Raw genomic sequence first — 17,932 nt, 5'->3', positions numbered from 1 at the left:
ACTCCTCATTTAGCTTAGAAAAACAGACTATGCAGATCTTGGAATGCCATTTATATGGCACTTAGCTTATAGTGTGCATTGGTTAACAGAAAACATGGAAGTGAGGTAATCGCCCTGCAAAAAACAAAACAAATCCTAACTCTACATTTGTACTGTTATTGTAAATGGCATTCATCTGCTAATTTCCACACATCCCTATGCATTCATTACAGGGTTTAGTACTCTGCAGAGCTCCGTGAGCCTGCGTCCTTCCTTCAAGCGCAGGGTTACTTAATTATTGCTGCTAGAAGCTTTAATCAAGTCCTTCTTATAGAAAACAAACAAATGATTAGCCTTCACATTGCAGGCATAAACAGGAATTTGACTCATGAATTTCCTAATTATACCGCACCATTTTGGAAATCAGTTGGCATTCAAATTCGTGCTGTTACTGTGTATACAATTTCCTTTTGCTCTAAGATAGAAGTGTAGGTTAAAATATGTTGTGAAATATTTGAAGACTAAAGTTAGGTTTTTTGTGAGTGTCCCCCCCAACATTTGCTCATACAAAGTGATTAAACGAAAATAGGGAAGTCAATGGTCATCTTTTGTGTATCAAATACATGCTATATTCTTTATGTGACGATTTACTGTCATGGTCATCTTATGAGGTAGGTTATTATTTCCATTTAAATATGAGAAAATTGAAGTCAGGATATAATAAGAGTTGGCAGTGTCACTTAAGAATGTAGCATGTGATGGAGTCAAAATGGAATTGAGTCCTTGCACCTTAGTTTTCTGTTTGTCAAAAGCAGTTTTCCAAGATATCTGTAACTGTTGCCCAAACTGACTGAACTCATCTTAATTTATTTTTCCAAGATGTGCTTTTTGGTGTGTATGATCATTGGCAAGTTAAATGCATGTCTTCTGTTTCGTAGCATCAAATGACCCCTGCTTATCATTTTAGCTACGTGAAAAAGTCAATTCTGACCTAAGATCTGTAAGTCCCTTAGACATTCTCCTGAACAAGTACAACCAAATCCTGCATTTTTATCTGGAGCCAATATTAATTTGATTTAGATGGTAACATGATCCTTAAGTTTTCCTTACTAATACCACTCATCATTTGATCAAATGTCCTGATCTATCACAAATAAATTTGCTGAAGTAATTCTCCCTCAGTAGTTGCTGCGAAGAATTAGACCATATATATTAAGAGATTATTTCCTCCTCTTTACCATTTTCTGGTCCTTCCATGGCATATATTTCTGCAGCTCTATTTCATACCACATTTACTTTTATTTTGTGTGTAAGACTTCACTGTGAGAAGTGTGACTGTCTCTTGTGTCCAACAAGCTGCACAACTGTTCTACTAACAGGCTTTTTTTCCTATTTAAATGATTGCTTCTTTTCCAGATCTTTGCGTGGCCTGGGGAAGATTTTCCTGGACAGAATTCTTAATGGGAAAAGTTACATTTAGTTGTTTAGTTTCAGTCAATCGTAATTGGGTTCTAACAGAGTTCTAGTTTTTATAGAGGAAGAGGTTTCCTTACAGAAGGTTCTGTCTCTGTATTGTTTGAGAAGGTTCTTTTGGAGGGTGCTTTTCTAGAGAGAAGTGTGGAAAAGATTTTAGACAGTAGATCCGATTAACTAATGGCATTCACACATTTGTAGCTTAAACTCCCTGCTTTGCACTGTTTTTATTCAAAAGAAAAGCAGATGTGAGATTCCTTCTCTTTCGTGCAGAGGGAGTAAATGTTATACTTTTCAATTCTGATACACTTGAGGGGCATAGAGTTAGTTCACCATTTTTGATTTTTTTTCACAACTTTTTTTTTTGGCTACAGCTCGCAGTGCTCAGCTTTGTTTTCAGGGACCCCCCCTGGCAGTGCTCAGCGGATCTTATGGGGTGTCAGGGATTTGATCCTGGGTGGCTGTGCGCAAGTCACATGCCCTACCCACTACACTATTTTCCCATAATTTATAATACAAGGATATGTTACCAGGAATATTGCATACCCCCCTTCTTTTTCCTGTTTCTTTGTGTCGTTTGGGGGCCACACCCGACAATGCCCAGGGCATATTCCTGGCTTGGGGTTTAGGAAACTCTCCTAGCTGGTCTTGAGGGATCATATGAAATGCTGGGGATCAAACTCAGGGCAGCAGCTTGCCAGGCAAATGCCCTAACCGCTGCTCTATTGTTCTGGCTTCATTTACAGTTTCTTGTTTTAAAGAATTGGGAAAATAGAACAAAAGTTTTGGTCAAATATGGATTGTTTGCCTTGATTAGAAGGAGTATACAGAATGTTTGCTTTGTTAACTGGTCTGCTTTCTCAGCAATTTTATTTGCTATAGATGCTAGTATTTTCAGTGGTCATCTTCAGAGTTGTGATCCAGAGACCAATTAATCAAACTTTATTACGTGTTATAAAAACTGGTCCTTTGGTTTGACTAAAATATATTTTTATAGTTTAGGTAATATGGTTTCAATAGTGTTGAAGTTTATGGTATGGATGTACAGAGTTACTGCAACCTTCCAGCGACGTTCACATTTTAAAATCTGTTAATGGACTATAATATCCATTTCAGCTTAACAGAGTTAATGCTCTAAAAGTCCTAAATGCCATTGATGCTTTAAGTTTATTGTTTGTGAAAAATGAATTTAGAGTTCTAGGAGCCATAAGTAATATTAAAATGTAAGTAGGATGTTATACTTAAAATGGTATGTATTTAACACTAAGTTTACCAAAGTAGAGGTAAGCTTCAGAGGATGTCACTTTACAATTTAATTGATTGCTACGTGAAACTATGCAATGCGTAATTTAGTGTTTTTCTCCTTCGCCAAGTTAGCTACAATATAAAAAATTATTTAAGCAATATATATTTGATTAGAACTACAATAAGCTTATTACATTTACCAAATTTATGAAGTCAGTTTTTAAAAATGACAAACAATAGCTATTTTTCTAATATTAAACTGCAATGATTTATTATTTTGTCGATGTACTTCAATTTAATAATTGCATAATGAGTAGCATTTTGACTAGTTTAAATAATAATTTGACTCCTAAAACAGTTATAAAAATTTATTTTGTCAACAAAATAATTGAAGTTTCTAAAATTTGCATTTTAAATGTCTTTCTTTTAATTTTTAAATTTTTATTATTTGCCTACATCTGGTGGTGTGCAAGGCAAGTGTCTTAATCCCCATACTCTCTCTACAAACCCCCAGAGCTAAAAAGCTTCTGTGAAAACAAAGTTAATCAGTACAAAATTGGTAGAAAAGCTAAAATTAGAGATCATATAAAATGCCATTACTGCAATCCTATTAAAGATTCAAAACTCATCTGTTATAAACATATGCCATTGACATATCTCATTGCAATTAACAAATTACAAAAATTTGTATTAAAATTTTCTAGTACACATCTATATTTTATACTAAATTACACACAATTTTGTTCTAATGAGTTTGCTAAAATATTCATTTTGTTGCTATTTAACTGAGTGTATTATCAAACATCAGATTATATTTTACAAACAAAGCTAGTATTCTAGAGCAGATTATGAAGAGGGTTCAAGGGCTGAGGTTAGGAGATATTGGTACCTTGATCATAAATGTGGTGAGATTAAAGGTCACTTATATAGTCCTAAAACAAGGACTATCATATAAACCCAATATTACTCCAATCACAATTTTAAAAGAAGGTTAATATTAATAAGCTACTCTTAGAGTTACCTATATTTTACCTGTGATCTGATTTGTGGGTTTTTGAAATAGTGCAGAGATTTAAGATACTTACTGTGCATATGTTTGATCTGAGTTTCATCACCAGCACCGTGAATGGTTCTGAAAGCACCATCAGAAATGAGCCCTGAATGCAGAGCCAGAGTAAGGTTTGAGTATTGCTGGGCGTGCACCCCTCTGCCAGGCAAAAGGGAAACACACACACACACATTATTTTGCTTTCTACAAACATACTAATAAACCTTTATGGTATTTGTGGTTAATTGTAAATCATATTAATTAAACCTAATTATAATAAAATGAAAAACAAAACTTAAAATTAATAGTCCTTATTTCTACCATCTAGTCATTCATCTTTTATTTTCACTATTTGTTTAATGTTACTGTGCTTTAGACATTGTGTTTAGCTATGTATATAATATTGACTAAAATATATGTGTTCTCCTATCCCACACCCCTGTTGAAATTTATGGGTACTTTATTCATATGTAATTTGGGTCACAAATCATCATTCTAAATAAGGTTGCACAAATAATTTTATGAATATTTGTTGGAGCCTGTGGTTATCACTGTCACGATGACTATTATAACTGTTTTATCATTATCAAATCTCCATAAGAAATAGCAATTGGTTATGAACATATAACTTGAAAACACCCAACAAATGATGCCCAAACTCCATCACAGGATGATTTTAATAGTAGTTAGTACTAAATCTTTTCGACTTATTTTGCTCAGCCAACTATTTTCCAATAGTAAACTTTACTTCTGGTTTGACAGTGTAGTAAAAACTGCCTACTGTGGCAAGCAAATACTGCATATGAAAACAAACATACTCATCTCTGCCTTCCACTTGAGCTTCATAGAAACTAAGCAGAAAATTAAGACAGAATTAACACATTTATTTTGCAATTACTTTTGTATATGTAACTTTTAGGTAAGAAATAAAAGAAGCATTGGTCTTAAACTTCAAAATTGTTTAAGAAGGAATTTATTATTAGGAATGATATCCTAATATCATGATTACCCTTACTAAACAGGCAACAGTAATAGTAAAATGTTTTATAATCTATTATTAGGTGGTTTTTACATTCTTCACTGTCATGAGACATAGTCACTCTATAAAATGAGTTAAACATTTAGCAAATAGGAAAATTAAATACAACTATGGATATGTGTATTTTTAAAATAGATTTCAAGTGATGGGTGTAAGAAATATACTAACTCCACCACTGTTCTTTCCAATAGCAGCTTTAGAAAAAATGTGAGGAACAATTGAAGTATTTATATTTCCTGGAAATACTTAGAACACCCAATATTTTCCAGATTCTTTTGAGAATCTGTGTATTTGTTTCTGACAACCCTATTCAGTTTTCTCTGTCAGTCTGTTTCAATACATATTTATTTGTTAAAGTAAAATTATTAAAGCAATTTAGTCATTTTTATTTATAGGCACATTAAAAGATCACCTATTCTCTTAATCAACTTTCTTCTGTAATAGTCTTTATATATGCTGAGAAGGTTATTAGTGAAAAAAATATTTGAGCCATTTGTTAAGTCTTTCAGAAAAAGTGACTTGTATTCTGCCGTTTTTGAATATACTTAACTTCATACTGTTGTAAGGCACATATGTTCCTAAACTACCAGAAATTTCCACATTTTCTAGCACATATCAGCCATCTCACTTGTTCTATATGTTACAGAACTAATTTTTGTCAATTATTTTAATGATTGATCTACTTAGTGTTTTAGTCTGCTTCATTCTTTTATTTTCAGGTGATTTTTCCCTCTAGAAATACAAGTTATAATTAAAACTGTCTTGTTTTTGCTCCTATAACAGAATATCATAGACTGACAGACTATTGCAGAATAAATTTAGGTGTGGGAGACAGCTCAAAACGAAGTGCACATGCTCTGCATGAGGTTAACTTGGTCGCCCAGCTACAGCAGGAGCAGAACCCTGAGCATCAGAAGTAGCCCCCAGCACCCTGCATGCATCAACCAAACAAAACAATACATTTATTTTTCATAGATATGAAGCCTGGAAAGTCCAGATCAGGGTGGGTGTCGCCAGGGTTAAATTCTAGGAAGAGCCCTACTGTAGTTGAAGACTGCCAACTCTTATATGTTGACACAGTGGAGAAGCAAGAGCAGAATCAAATTCTCCTTGTACCAGTATGAGAACACCAGTCTCATTCACAAAAACTGCAGTCATACTATCTCATTTAATTCAAATGATTTTCTGCCCAAGCATAAAATACCATGATAGAAGTTTGGTTTCAAAACACAAATTTTTGGGAGAAAAACAAAAATGCCTTTTTTTGTAGTACTGTCAGGATGCTATCAATGGTTTAGCATATATATTATTTTTTTCTAATTATATTGTATAAAATCTCAAGCACATAAATGCTGGAACTTGAACATGTGTGTCAAATGACCTCAGTATACATTGGGAAACATCTGACCTCCAAAATTAATTTACTTACTGTCAACAACTCATTGGGATATATGGATTAAATGTTGTTCATTGGGCCAAAGAGATAGTACATAGGGTAAGATGCTTGCCACAATACAACTGACTCTGATTTGATCACCTGCACAATTTATAGTTCCCTGAGTGTGTTCTGAAATGACCCTCAGTGCAGAACCGGGAATAAACCCTGATTGCAGGCAGATGTGACCCCAGGCACCCTTATAAACACTATTAAGTTATTTAACTGATTTATTTTATTTTATTTATTTATTTTTTAAAGTTTATTCTTTTGGGCTGGAGCGATAGCACAGCAGTAGGGCGGTCACCTTTCACTAGGCCGACCCGTGTTTGATTCCTCCACCCCTCTCAGAGAGCCCGGCAAGCTACCGAGAGTATCACACCCGCACGGCAGAGCCTGGCAAGCTACCTGTGGCGTATTTGATATGCCAAAAACAATAACAATAAGTCTCTCAATGAGAGATGTTACTGGTGCCCGCTCTAACAAATCGATGAGCAACGGGATAGAGTGACAGTGACAGTGAATTTATTCTTTTATTGAATCACCATGTGAAAAGCTTTCAGGTTTAAGTCTAGTCAGATTAACTGATTTATTTTATATAAAATATAAAGTACTTTATTTGAAAAATAAACACAATTTAAAATAAATGCATAATTAAAGATAACATTTAGAAATATTTTGTATTTTTATTTGACTTCTTTTCCAATACTATATGAAAATATAGATTGGAGATCACTATCTTACCAAGGAAATGAGTGCTTTTATTTAATAAAATGTAATAAAGTTAATAGTGATGCATTTTAAGAGCAGTTCTGTATTTACTGAAAGAAGACTGTAAGTATACTCAAAATTTTTATTTTCCACCTATTACTTCCTCATGTGAAATATTTTGTTGCATCTTTTCATTTCGTAGATCTTTTTTCCACCTTTTGTTCATTAATCCACAATTAATGCCTCTTCTCATACTTGATTTTATAATTTTTTATTTCATCATTTTTATCTGCCATATCCATGGTGCATTTGAAATGTAAAGGAACCCTTATAAAATTTTGGACTTTTATATTATATAACTGATTTCCTATACTTTTGTTTCTGCCACATTTAAGTTTTGTAGAAATGTTGATCCTGTTATTTGCCCATTTGACTTATTTTCCTATAAATTAATTCTAAAGTAAAAGTCTATCTTATAGTAAGGAAAGATACTGACTTGTGGTAATATTATAGAATTCATCTCAGGAAATTGTACTATAGAGACTTCATTCTGCTAATTTATCAAGCGCCTCTATTGTTAATTTGTAACAATTTGTACTGTTGTGTTAAAAATTGTCATAGACTTTTTTATAGACAATAAGTAACATATTGCTCAATAGGGAAATGTTGGGAAAAGCATAAGAATACCAAAGTAAGAAGATCTCTTCCAGGGGCTGGAGAGATAGCACAGCAGGTAGGCCGTTTGCCTTGCATGCAGCCGACCCGGGTTCTAATCCCAGCATCCCATATGGTCCCCTGAGCACCGCCAGGGGTAGTTCCTGAGTGAAGAGCCAGGAGTAACCCCTGTGCATCGCCAGGTGTGACCCAAAAACAAAACAAAACAAAAAAGATCTCTTCCAGTTCCAGGATTAGTTTTAAAATATTGTACATCTAAAGATCAACTGTCAATAACTTTGTAAACCACAATTCTTTAAAACTATTTTTAAAAAGAGCAAGAAAGTATCGAAATCTATAAAAAAAAATTTCCTTAAAATATTGTAGACCTTAAGTAGTTTCTATTATGAGTAAAAATAACAAAGAACATATCCGTTATATTACCATAGAAGTGAAACTTTGTTTTAAAACTCTCTCCAGTCCTGCTTATTGGGACTTGATACTATGATAGAAATCTTCAAAATCCCTAGTAGTCAATCTGGCTGCTAAAGGCCAGTGCATGTGACTGAGCATGTGAAATATGGCTTCTGTAACTAAGGGAATAATTTCTATTACTTCGTTCAGATATATTTGGTTTTTCATTGAAAGTTTATTTAGTCATTGTGAATTATAAAGTTAGTGGTGATTGGGTTTTACGGTTATATTGTTGGTTCTTGGAGCTCCTGTATTAGCAGAGTTAAAAGTGCTTCTAATATACTTATATGGACAAATAAGATCATATTGATGAGATAAAAGTTACACAATAATTTACAACTTACTTTGATCACTATCATCAGTTGATACATATACTTATAGCATGGTAAAGTAGTAGTTGTATTATTATTGATCATGTCATCTATGTACTTTTAAATAGCTTTTATATTCTATCCTTGTTACTATCTGTAAAAAGCATTTTTGTATAAAAATAATTTTACAGAGAAAGATGTTACAATTTTATTTTATGCAAGAAAAAAGTACTCCCTCGGTATGTGTGTGTCAAAGAAATTATGACTTTTTTTTTGTGGGAGAGGTTGGGGCCACACTTAGTGATGCTTAGGGATTTCTCCTGGCTCTGCACTCAGGAATTACTCCTGGTGGTGCTCCAGGACTCTGTAAAGTTCTGTGGGTCACATCCTATCTGCTCTACTGTGGCTCCAGTCCCCCAAAATCATGGGACATATTGTTTCTTGTGGTGAAAAATGTAGGAATTGATAACTAGAAAGGATTAACCTGAAAAACTAAATCTTTGCTATTGAAAGTGGTTTGGAATTCATAATTTTTAATAATTGTGGAATTCATAGTTTTTAATAATTATAACAGTTCACAAAAACGTAAAAAATGATATTTGTCTTTATGTGATTTGATTTGAACATACAAAATGAACTGTTTCATGAGTTGACATATTAATTTGCTTGCTAAGCTTCCAAATACTTTTCCTTGCATTTCAGTATTTTTTTAAACCAAGTGAATGAAATTAAAGACTACTTTAGAAGCTTGATTTGTGATTTCATTTTACACATCAGTAAATTGAGATATGCTGGGTAAGATTATTCTGGAATATCCTTTTGTTTCCACATGGGATTGTCTTAGGTGATTTAAGTAACCCCTAGTCATTAGCTCAAACAATTACATTGAAATAGTGATACAGAATTGGTTGAACCTAAAAACAAACTATTTCTTTTGTACCTATAACATAAAACACTTTGTTTTAAAAAGAAAATAGGAATTGATTTCATGTATTTACCCCCTACTTGCCTATTGATTCTCGTTTTAAAATATTAAAATCTGCTACTCAGAACCCAGGAAGTTTACTATGCAGTTTGTGTATAAAATGAAAGTAAGTAGTAATTTTGTGAGATTTGCATTTTATACCTAAAATAAAAGCATAAATACAGCTTATATGGTAAATTCATGTTATATTGCCAAACTTCTAAAATAACTGAATTGGAATGAAAGTGTCTTTTGTTTTATAAATCATAAAAGGGAAGCAAAATTTTATGTGCTGTGCATGAAATGTTATATTTTAAGGTCAGCGGTACATTTATAGAATAATAATTCTTTATCACTTTTATTCCTATTATCCATTTTATTTCTAGAAGTTAGAATTCTGATGGGCAAGTATATTTGTTAATGGGTGCCCACTTTTTGCAGTTAATATAGAAAATATTTTTATAAACATGTTTTACTCTGAATCCATTATTCTGTTATTTTTCTTAAAAAGGCCATTTTTAAGATGGCATTAAATAAATTTTGATAATAGCTCCTGTAACGTAATCCAGCTTTACTAGATATGCCAGCATTTCCTCATGTTATTAAAAATTATTCATGCTTTTTCTTTTTGCATCACATTTGAAATATTTAATACTTGAATAAGACATCTTAGTTTATATTTTCTAGACACTTAAAATTTTCTGGTTTCTCATTGGTTACTGCTTTGAATCATCAAGATACAGTGAGTCAATTGATGAAATGCAACAAACATTGTGTGATATAATTTGGTGGGGGGCCACACCTGACAGTGCTCGGGGCTTATTTCTAGCTCTGTGCTCAGGAGTCATTTCTTATGTGTTCAGGCAACCAACCTACAAAGGTCTGAGCCATCAAACCTGGGTCAGCCACATAGAAGGCAAACCCTTTAATTCCTACACTATTTCTCCTGCCAAAGACTATGGTATTGAGAGTAAACTTAAAAGTTGTAAATACTTGGAATAGTCATAGCATTTTAAATGTAGTTTATAAAAATGATATTCACCCTGTTTTCTGCTTTCCAGTGATTTAATTTAAAAATGTAGTGATATTTTGGTCTGCTTTGATATTGCTACATTAAACTTAGGAAGCAGCAGCTGATATGGTTTAAAGAAAAACTAATGACTTAGAAATAATAATAATAATTAATATTCATTATTAAATAAGTAATCTAATACCAATAAATTACTGATAACTGATAGATTTTGATCTTAAAAGAGTAATTCCATATGATTCAAACTTAGTATAGAACTAAAAGACCTAGGTTTTGGAAAAGCAGAAACAACCTTCCACTTAAGAAGATTCACTGTCACTGTCATCCCGTTGCTCATCGATTTGTCGGAGCGGGCACCAGTAATGTCTCTCATTGAGAGACTTATTGTTACTGTTTTTGGCATATCCAATATGCACGGGTAGCTTGCCAGGCTCTGCCTCATGGGCTCGATACTCTCGGTAGCTTGCCGGCTCTCCGAGAGGGGCAGAGGAATCGAACTCGCGTCGGCCGCATGAAAGGCGAACGCCCAAGTGCTGTGCTATCACTCTATATATTAATAGTGGGAAACATTTTAACCTTGAAGACTCCTGGAATTTTTTTTTTCTTTTTGGGCCACACCTGGCGATACACAGGAGTCACTCCTGGCTCTGCACTCAGGACCACCTCTGGCGGTGCTCAGGGGACCGCATGGGATGCTGGGAATCGAACCGGGTCGGCTGCGTGCAAGGCAAATGCCCTACCCGCTGTGCTATCGCTCCAACCCAACTCCTGGAAATTTTTAACATGATTATTTTGAAAACTTAGCATGGCCATTTCATTTCAATAGTTTCCAATGACTCTTATGAAACTTCGAAATTTGATTAGCCATGTTATAAAATATATAAATGTCCTGTATTGAATACTAAAGAATATTTATCTAAAAATTCTAAAATCCATTGGAATATTTATTTCCTTCTAAGCTATTGGTTATTGTGCAAAGATCCTAGAGAGATAAAATATAAAATGAAATATTTTTTGTCTTGGTGAAAAAATATATCTCATTAAAGATAAGATATATATGTATACATATATATTTGACAGGCCATTTTTATTTGACAGGCCCTTTATTTTGTTTTCAGTGTTCCTAATTTAAGATCTGCATTGAGTGCTGCTTTTTACAAGATGCTTTATTTAGTCATATTTTTGTCATTTACCCTTTAATCACAAAATATGTTTATTTTTTCAAAGACACTATGTTTGTTAGGACTGCTCTGAGATATCAAGTAGATATTTCTTAAGTGAGAAATACCGAGTTTTGGGGAAAAGCATAGTTAATAAAATTATTATACAAATATATATATATATAGGTATAGATAATCATGGGGTGGAGAGATAGCACAGCAGGTAGGATGTTTATCTTGCATGCTGCTGACCCTAGTTTGATCCATCCACCGCTCTCGGAGAGCCTGGCAAGCTACAGAGAGTATCCTGCCCGCACGGCAGAGCCTGGCAAGCTACCCGTGATGTATTCGATATGCCCAAAACAGTAACAACACGTCTCATGATGGAGATGTTACTGGTGCCCATTCGAGCGAATCGATGAGCAACAGGATGACAGTGACAGTGATAAATAATCATAGTAGATAGTATATAGTTTGCTCAAATGAAGGATCATTGTTGTCATGGAAATTTGCCCCATCTCTGTCTTAATGTTGGAAAATCTAGGGCACATTGTGGTGCATTCTCTACTTATACAGGCTGTAAGATATCAGATTCTTTGTTCATAAAGGTCATTTTTAAGTAATGACACATTCAGAAGAGAATGTGATTAGAAGAGACTGGATACGGAACAGAGAAAGTGTTTGTAAATTAATCTGCCTGTCTCTAATCCATGATTCTCCTGCTCTCTTCTCTATAATACATTAACTCACCAAGCATCTGAGCAAGCTTTCTTTGGAGAGTCTTTTAGTAATGACGGAACTCAGATAGGCGAGTACATGGATTTTGATGGTGTTTCTCAATTCCAGATTAGTCAATGTTCATTTATAGCAAGCAGAAAACAATACAAATGAGTGAAAAGAATATACATGCTGTAGACTGTGTCTGTGACGATTCTACAGCCATTGTTAAATGCAGCGATTCTTCCTGAGTCCAGTTATTGAAGTAACAATAGAAGTGTTAGCCATGAAAATATAGATAATGGAAAAGTTGAGGCTATTAAGTATAACAAAATCCTTGAATGAATGCCTCAGTTAAAAGAAGATTTGAAAATATTCAATATAGTTTTGTGTCATTCAATGTATTTGATATATTGTATCTTAAGGGGTTCATTGAACATTTTTTACATTAGAAGATTCTGCATATAGTTACCCTCCCTTTACTGATTCCATACCTCACTTTCTCCTTCTTTTTCTTCCTTTCATTTTTCTACCAATACAAGATGGAGCATATTGAATAAGATATCTTAAATTTCTTAGTGATGAAATTAACACTTTTGTAAAACAAAAACCCTCACAATTTCCAGCTTTGAAAAGTTCTATTCAAAAACATTTTAGATAAATAAATATAAACTATCATATTTTCCCATGAAGAACACATAAGGCAAATGTAAACTCCAAAGAGAACCTCACAAAGAATAATGCCATAGTTTACTTGAATAATGGTGTTGTACAAAATATGATGGTCCTATGGTCTAGGAAATAAAGGTTTTTAGCTCTAAATGTGTTTCCAGGAACATATGTGCTGCTGCAATTTGTTTCGGGGGAGACTCAGTCCTCCATACACTCCAGAACAGTGAAGGGATTATAAAACATACATAGAAGCCCAAGTTTCTTTCCCTCATGCTTTAAGACAAGGGATTCCATCAGAGAGAGTGAGACTGCCATTAAGGTAGATTTAACACAAGTTGTTGAGGTTAATTTAAAAAAATAGCCAAATTTCTGGGATTTTTTTGTTTCTATAGCCTCTGTAATGAATCTGTGTTCTCTGCCTGTCCCCCCCTCACCCTTTCACCCTGCACTTAAATCCTGTCTTGGTTCTGTTCTGGTCAGTATTTCTTTTTCTCCAACTGATTGCTGTACAAATCCAGCCTCAAAGATTTCTTCCATCTCCCAGTCTTAAAGCATCCCCAGACTATAGAGATATTGTAAGCATTTTCACTGCTAATGCTCAAAGAAAAATAGAGCAAAACACAGCTCCATCCTGTGCTACCATGGAAACCAACATGGCTATACTGGCATTTAACCTCAAAACGAATGATAAAATATTGAAAACTAGTGTGAGGAGCTAGAAAGATAAGAATAGAAGCCAGCAAGTTCATACTGTGTGAGAAGGAAATCAAATGTTCTTCTTCCTTCCTCCTTCAGTCTTCTCCTAGCCACCTCCTGTTGCGCTATTATACCCAGTGTTAGAGGCGGTAAACCTAGATGCATGCCATCTGTGTTAAAGGCAGTTTGGATTGGGAGGTGAGAGTGGGGAAAAATGAAAGGAGAGGTGACAGGGACAGTCCAGCCATGAGGGATTTGTTTGTGCTCAGCCTACACGGTTTAGATCTCAGAACCTCATATGGTCCCTTAACTCCTGCTCGGTGTAGCCCCCAGAACAAACCATAGTGAAAAGAAAAGGGCCAGTCTCTGCCAATTGGCATAGAAGGAAATCCCCAAGAATGGAAGAAATGGCAAAGTAGTGCAGGCAATTTCTTTTTCTTTTACTTTTTTATATTTTTTTGCATTTTGGGGAACACATCTGGAGATGCATGGGGTTACTACTGTCTCATGCACTCAGGAATTACTCCTATCGATGTTCGGGGGACTATAAGAGATGCTGGGAATTGAACCTGGGTCTACCATGTGCAAGGCAAATGCCCTACCCGCTGTGCTATCTCTCCAGCCCCAGAATTTCTTTTGGAGGGTTATAATGTAAAATGTGGTCATATATGTTGAGTCATGCTTACATGTTTGAATGAAGCATTTCATATTGCTATACCTAAACACTAATTATGCAAAAGGGAGAGATACTTTATTGCAAAATTTAGCCACTGATCATGATTTAACTTTTTGTTCTCTTTATATTGAAACAAGGGCAATTGTTTTTCTTACTCATCTCTTAGAAGTATGTAATTTAGATTTGTGCAAAGAAAAACGGTAGTGACAAAAATATGTAACTGTCATAATCGTTTTCTAAAACTCATGGCTAAAGAGAAATTTTTGTGGAGAGGCGATTTTGAAGCAATTTGAAAACATTCAGTTTAACAGCCTTTAGTTTCTCTTTCCTTCATGGAAGTGCACAACTGTCATTCATCAAAGGACATATTCAGGGACCTAATCCCATATTTGCGAGAGAAACATACCCCATATAAAAGAAATGTCATATTGGCAGTATTTTTTCATGGTGTTGTATTAACTTTACCCATGAAAGAAACAAGAGTTTTCCGCCATAGGTTTCATCATCAGTAAAGTTTATTACTAAGAGATTCATTTCATGCACAGCGTAGGATTAAGGCATCAGTCAGGGTTTTCTGCAAACCTAGAGCTTTTCCCTAACAGTGTTACAGGGAAGACTGGTTGCACTGCTTTTTGCATCAGACTCAAATACACACCTCCCTTCACTCTGTGACATGCCTCTTTAGCAGCTCTCTGTGGTTGCTCAAAACCAAAAGAGCTTAGATTGCCTATGAATCTATACGGAAGTAAAAATCGATGCCATGAGGAAAAACAAAACTATTGTTTTTTAACTTGGTATTCATTGGTTAGTCCAGATATCAAGTGGAAAGGAAAAGGAAAATATTTGAAGGCACTTTCTGTCAGAAAAAAATAAAATATCTGGAAAATGATTGTCAGAGTTAAGTATCAGCACTTAAAATCTCCACAGTTTGAAGTAATGTAAAATCTTCTCTAAGTTAACAAATTTTCAATTAACTAAAGCAACAAATATATACATAAGAGGGTAAATTAGAATGAAACCCCTGGAAATTTTTATATATGATTAAATATGAAAATGCATGAAAATCCAAGGAGAGTTTTTTTAAAGCCTCTTTTTTTTCTTTTACTAGGAATGAATATACTACTGTGACATAAGTAATATGACTTTTACAAAATTCTCATCTTCTGAAAGACTTTTTTCTAAATTTGGTTGGGTCAGGACTTATTTAAACATTGGGAATGACTTGGGTTTGCATGTAGTGAGCCCATTAAGTAATTGCTTTCTCTTTAGTTACAAGAATATGAGAAAATGTTTCATGGCTGTCTGGAATCAGTGGCCTACTCCACACTTCAGTTCATAGTTGAAACAACTCTTTCAAGGCATTGAATCCTTGACCTTCATTTTATTAGCTGAATTTTCCCTCCAATTTTCTGCTTAGCACAGTTAGAAAAAAAATGGTGTCAAGCCTGGACTAATTTTGATTTTATTTATAGTTTTTCTCATTAGAATGTTAGGTTGCCATTGTCCACTCCCCTCCCTACATCTGTATGGCTTATGACCATTTTCGCTAGTCTCTTGCTGACAGAAATTTTAAAATGTCATAGAAATAGCTTGTCTCTGCACTTGGTTCCTCCCTAAATTTCCCAGGTTTTATTCTTTTTACTCTACAGTTTAATAATCTTATTTGAAATAAATGTTGTATTTTAAACAACAAATATGTAGAACTAGATTTCAAATAGTAGTTAATATGAACACAAATTTTATTCTAAATACTAAACTAATGGTTCCCAATATAAAAGAGTAAAATAACTTTGGTGTGTTCATGTCATATCATGGGGCCCTTTGAATGGTAACAAATCAGAAGCACTTCCGTTGCATGTGGCAACCCCAGTTTGAACCCTGCACCATACTGCCGGGGGAGCCCATGAAAGTAAAAATTATAGAAAGTGACTAATTGAGCCAGGTCATTATCTGGTAGACAAAATATAAACAGGGAGTCAATACTTATACAAAATAATTCCATCTTATTTTTGTTTTATTTTTTATAAAAGACTTTTGGCAAGACAAGCATTTCAGCAAAAGTTATTATTCATATTTGTTGTGCTCTTGAATATATTAAGTGGACTCAGTACCTGTGACTGTGTTTATATTTAGTGTCCAGCTAGTCCTTGTTAAGTAGGATTGATGTTGGAAATTTGTTAACTTTAATCATTAAAATGTGAAATGATATGAAATGGTGCATTTATTAGCTCTCAAGTTCCTAAATTTGCTGTTGTTTTGTTCTTTAAAAACACTCAACAAATGGGCACTGTATTTGTACTTGATTAAATAAACACAAGAATGAGAGTAGGCATATCAACATGCATATACATGACTACTAAAACAAATTCAGATAATTTATGAAAATGCGCTCCGTTTTCTAGTTCTCTAAAACAGACCCCTTCCTGTTTCTTACTTGACTGTCAAACCTTATTCCTTGATCAGTACTTGAATTGTCTAGAAAGCTCGAATAATAGTGTAAGCCCCCAATACTTACATTGATTATATATAGAAACCACATATAAAATCTGCTAGTATGTTTAAATATACATATATCTATACACATGGAAATATATTTAATTGGACATGTAAAAGATATGTTTGTAAATAAAAATATAGGCAGCATTTTTTAAGTACTGTCATAACTGTGAGAAAATTCACATTATACCTTCAACCCAAGTTCAAGTGAATGCCATGGTAAATTTTGTGCAGTATTTCCCAAATGGATTTTTTCCTCACAGAGTCCAGTGACTGATTTTTCTACTTGATATTTTAATAGAATTTTAATAAACCAGTTACAAATTTTAGCAAAAATTGAAGACAAAAAATGAACCAAATGAATTATAGATTTTTAGGTGCACAAGTTTATGTTGTTTATGTGTTTTTTTAAGGAAAGAAATCAAGATATGGCGATACTTAAAGACCACAGCAGTACATGTGTCACTTGGTAGAACTGGAATCTCTTTAAGTGAAATTTCATGGCTCTCAGTAATGGACACTGGTTTTTTTTTTGTTTTGTTTTTGGGTCCCAGTACAAATCAGAATCACTGAAAAGAATCTTGGAGAATGGTTAAAGAAATAAAAACTTTAAAAATGGCCTAGAAGGGACACGCCAGCCATGTAAGAAGAGTGTTTATATAGGACAGGCACAGGATAAAAATCTATATCGGATAAGGCAGTCGTGCTAAAATGTTGCCCCATCCTGTCCGTGCTGCCTGGGGGAGGGCAGGTGCTTCCCAAGGTTTTGTTTTCCCCTCTGAATGGTAGCCATGGAGCACTTGCATGATTTGTTCGGTGCCTTGCATGAGGAAGACATGCAAAGGCAAGGTCCAGTCTGCATGCTGCTTAATGAATGTTTTTCCTTTTCTCTCCCTCCTTGTCATGTGCTTTCAGAAGACAACAATGTGGAAGGTGGGTGCTTTTTACCTTATTTTCCAACTTGAATTTGCTTTCTATTTCTTAGTATTAATAAGTACATCTCGAATTTGGACGGTAAGTTGAACATCCTTCTGAGCATTTGTTGATTTCTGGATTGTATGTAACTTTTCATATAGAACTCACACATGCCATCAGCCCAAGAAGATGCAACTCTTTCAAACTTGACTCCAGGCCTTGAATTTCAGTAACCCA

The 17,932-nt window shown here is 34.3% G+C and overlaps 1 protein-coding gene across 1 annotated transcript in view; it reads left to right on the top strand.

Moving 5' to 3' along the window:
- The window catches only part of NRXN1 (neurexin 1), a 1,268,129-nt gene that overhangs the window by 108,853 nt on the left and 1,141,344 nt on the right, over positions 1-17,932 (top strand). The window contains 1 exon segment of the mRNA XM_055119847.1: positions 17,696-17,713. Coding sequence (XP_054975822.1) covers positions 17,696-17,713 — 18 coding nt within the window.

This window comes from Sorex araneus, chromosome X (genome assembly GCF_027595985.1).
Source record: "Sorex araneus isolate mSorAra2 chromosome X, mSorAra2.pri, whole genome shotgun sequence".
In the NCBI taxonomy this organism is placed as follows: Eukaryota; Metazoa; Chordata; class Mammalia; order Eulipotyphla; family Soricidae; genus Sorex; species Sorex araneus.
Note: the sequence above shows the minus strand (reverse complement) of the source record. Positions and strands in the feature narration are given on the sequence as shown.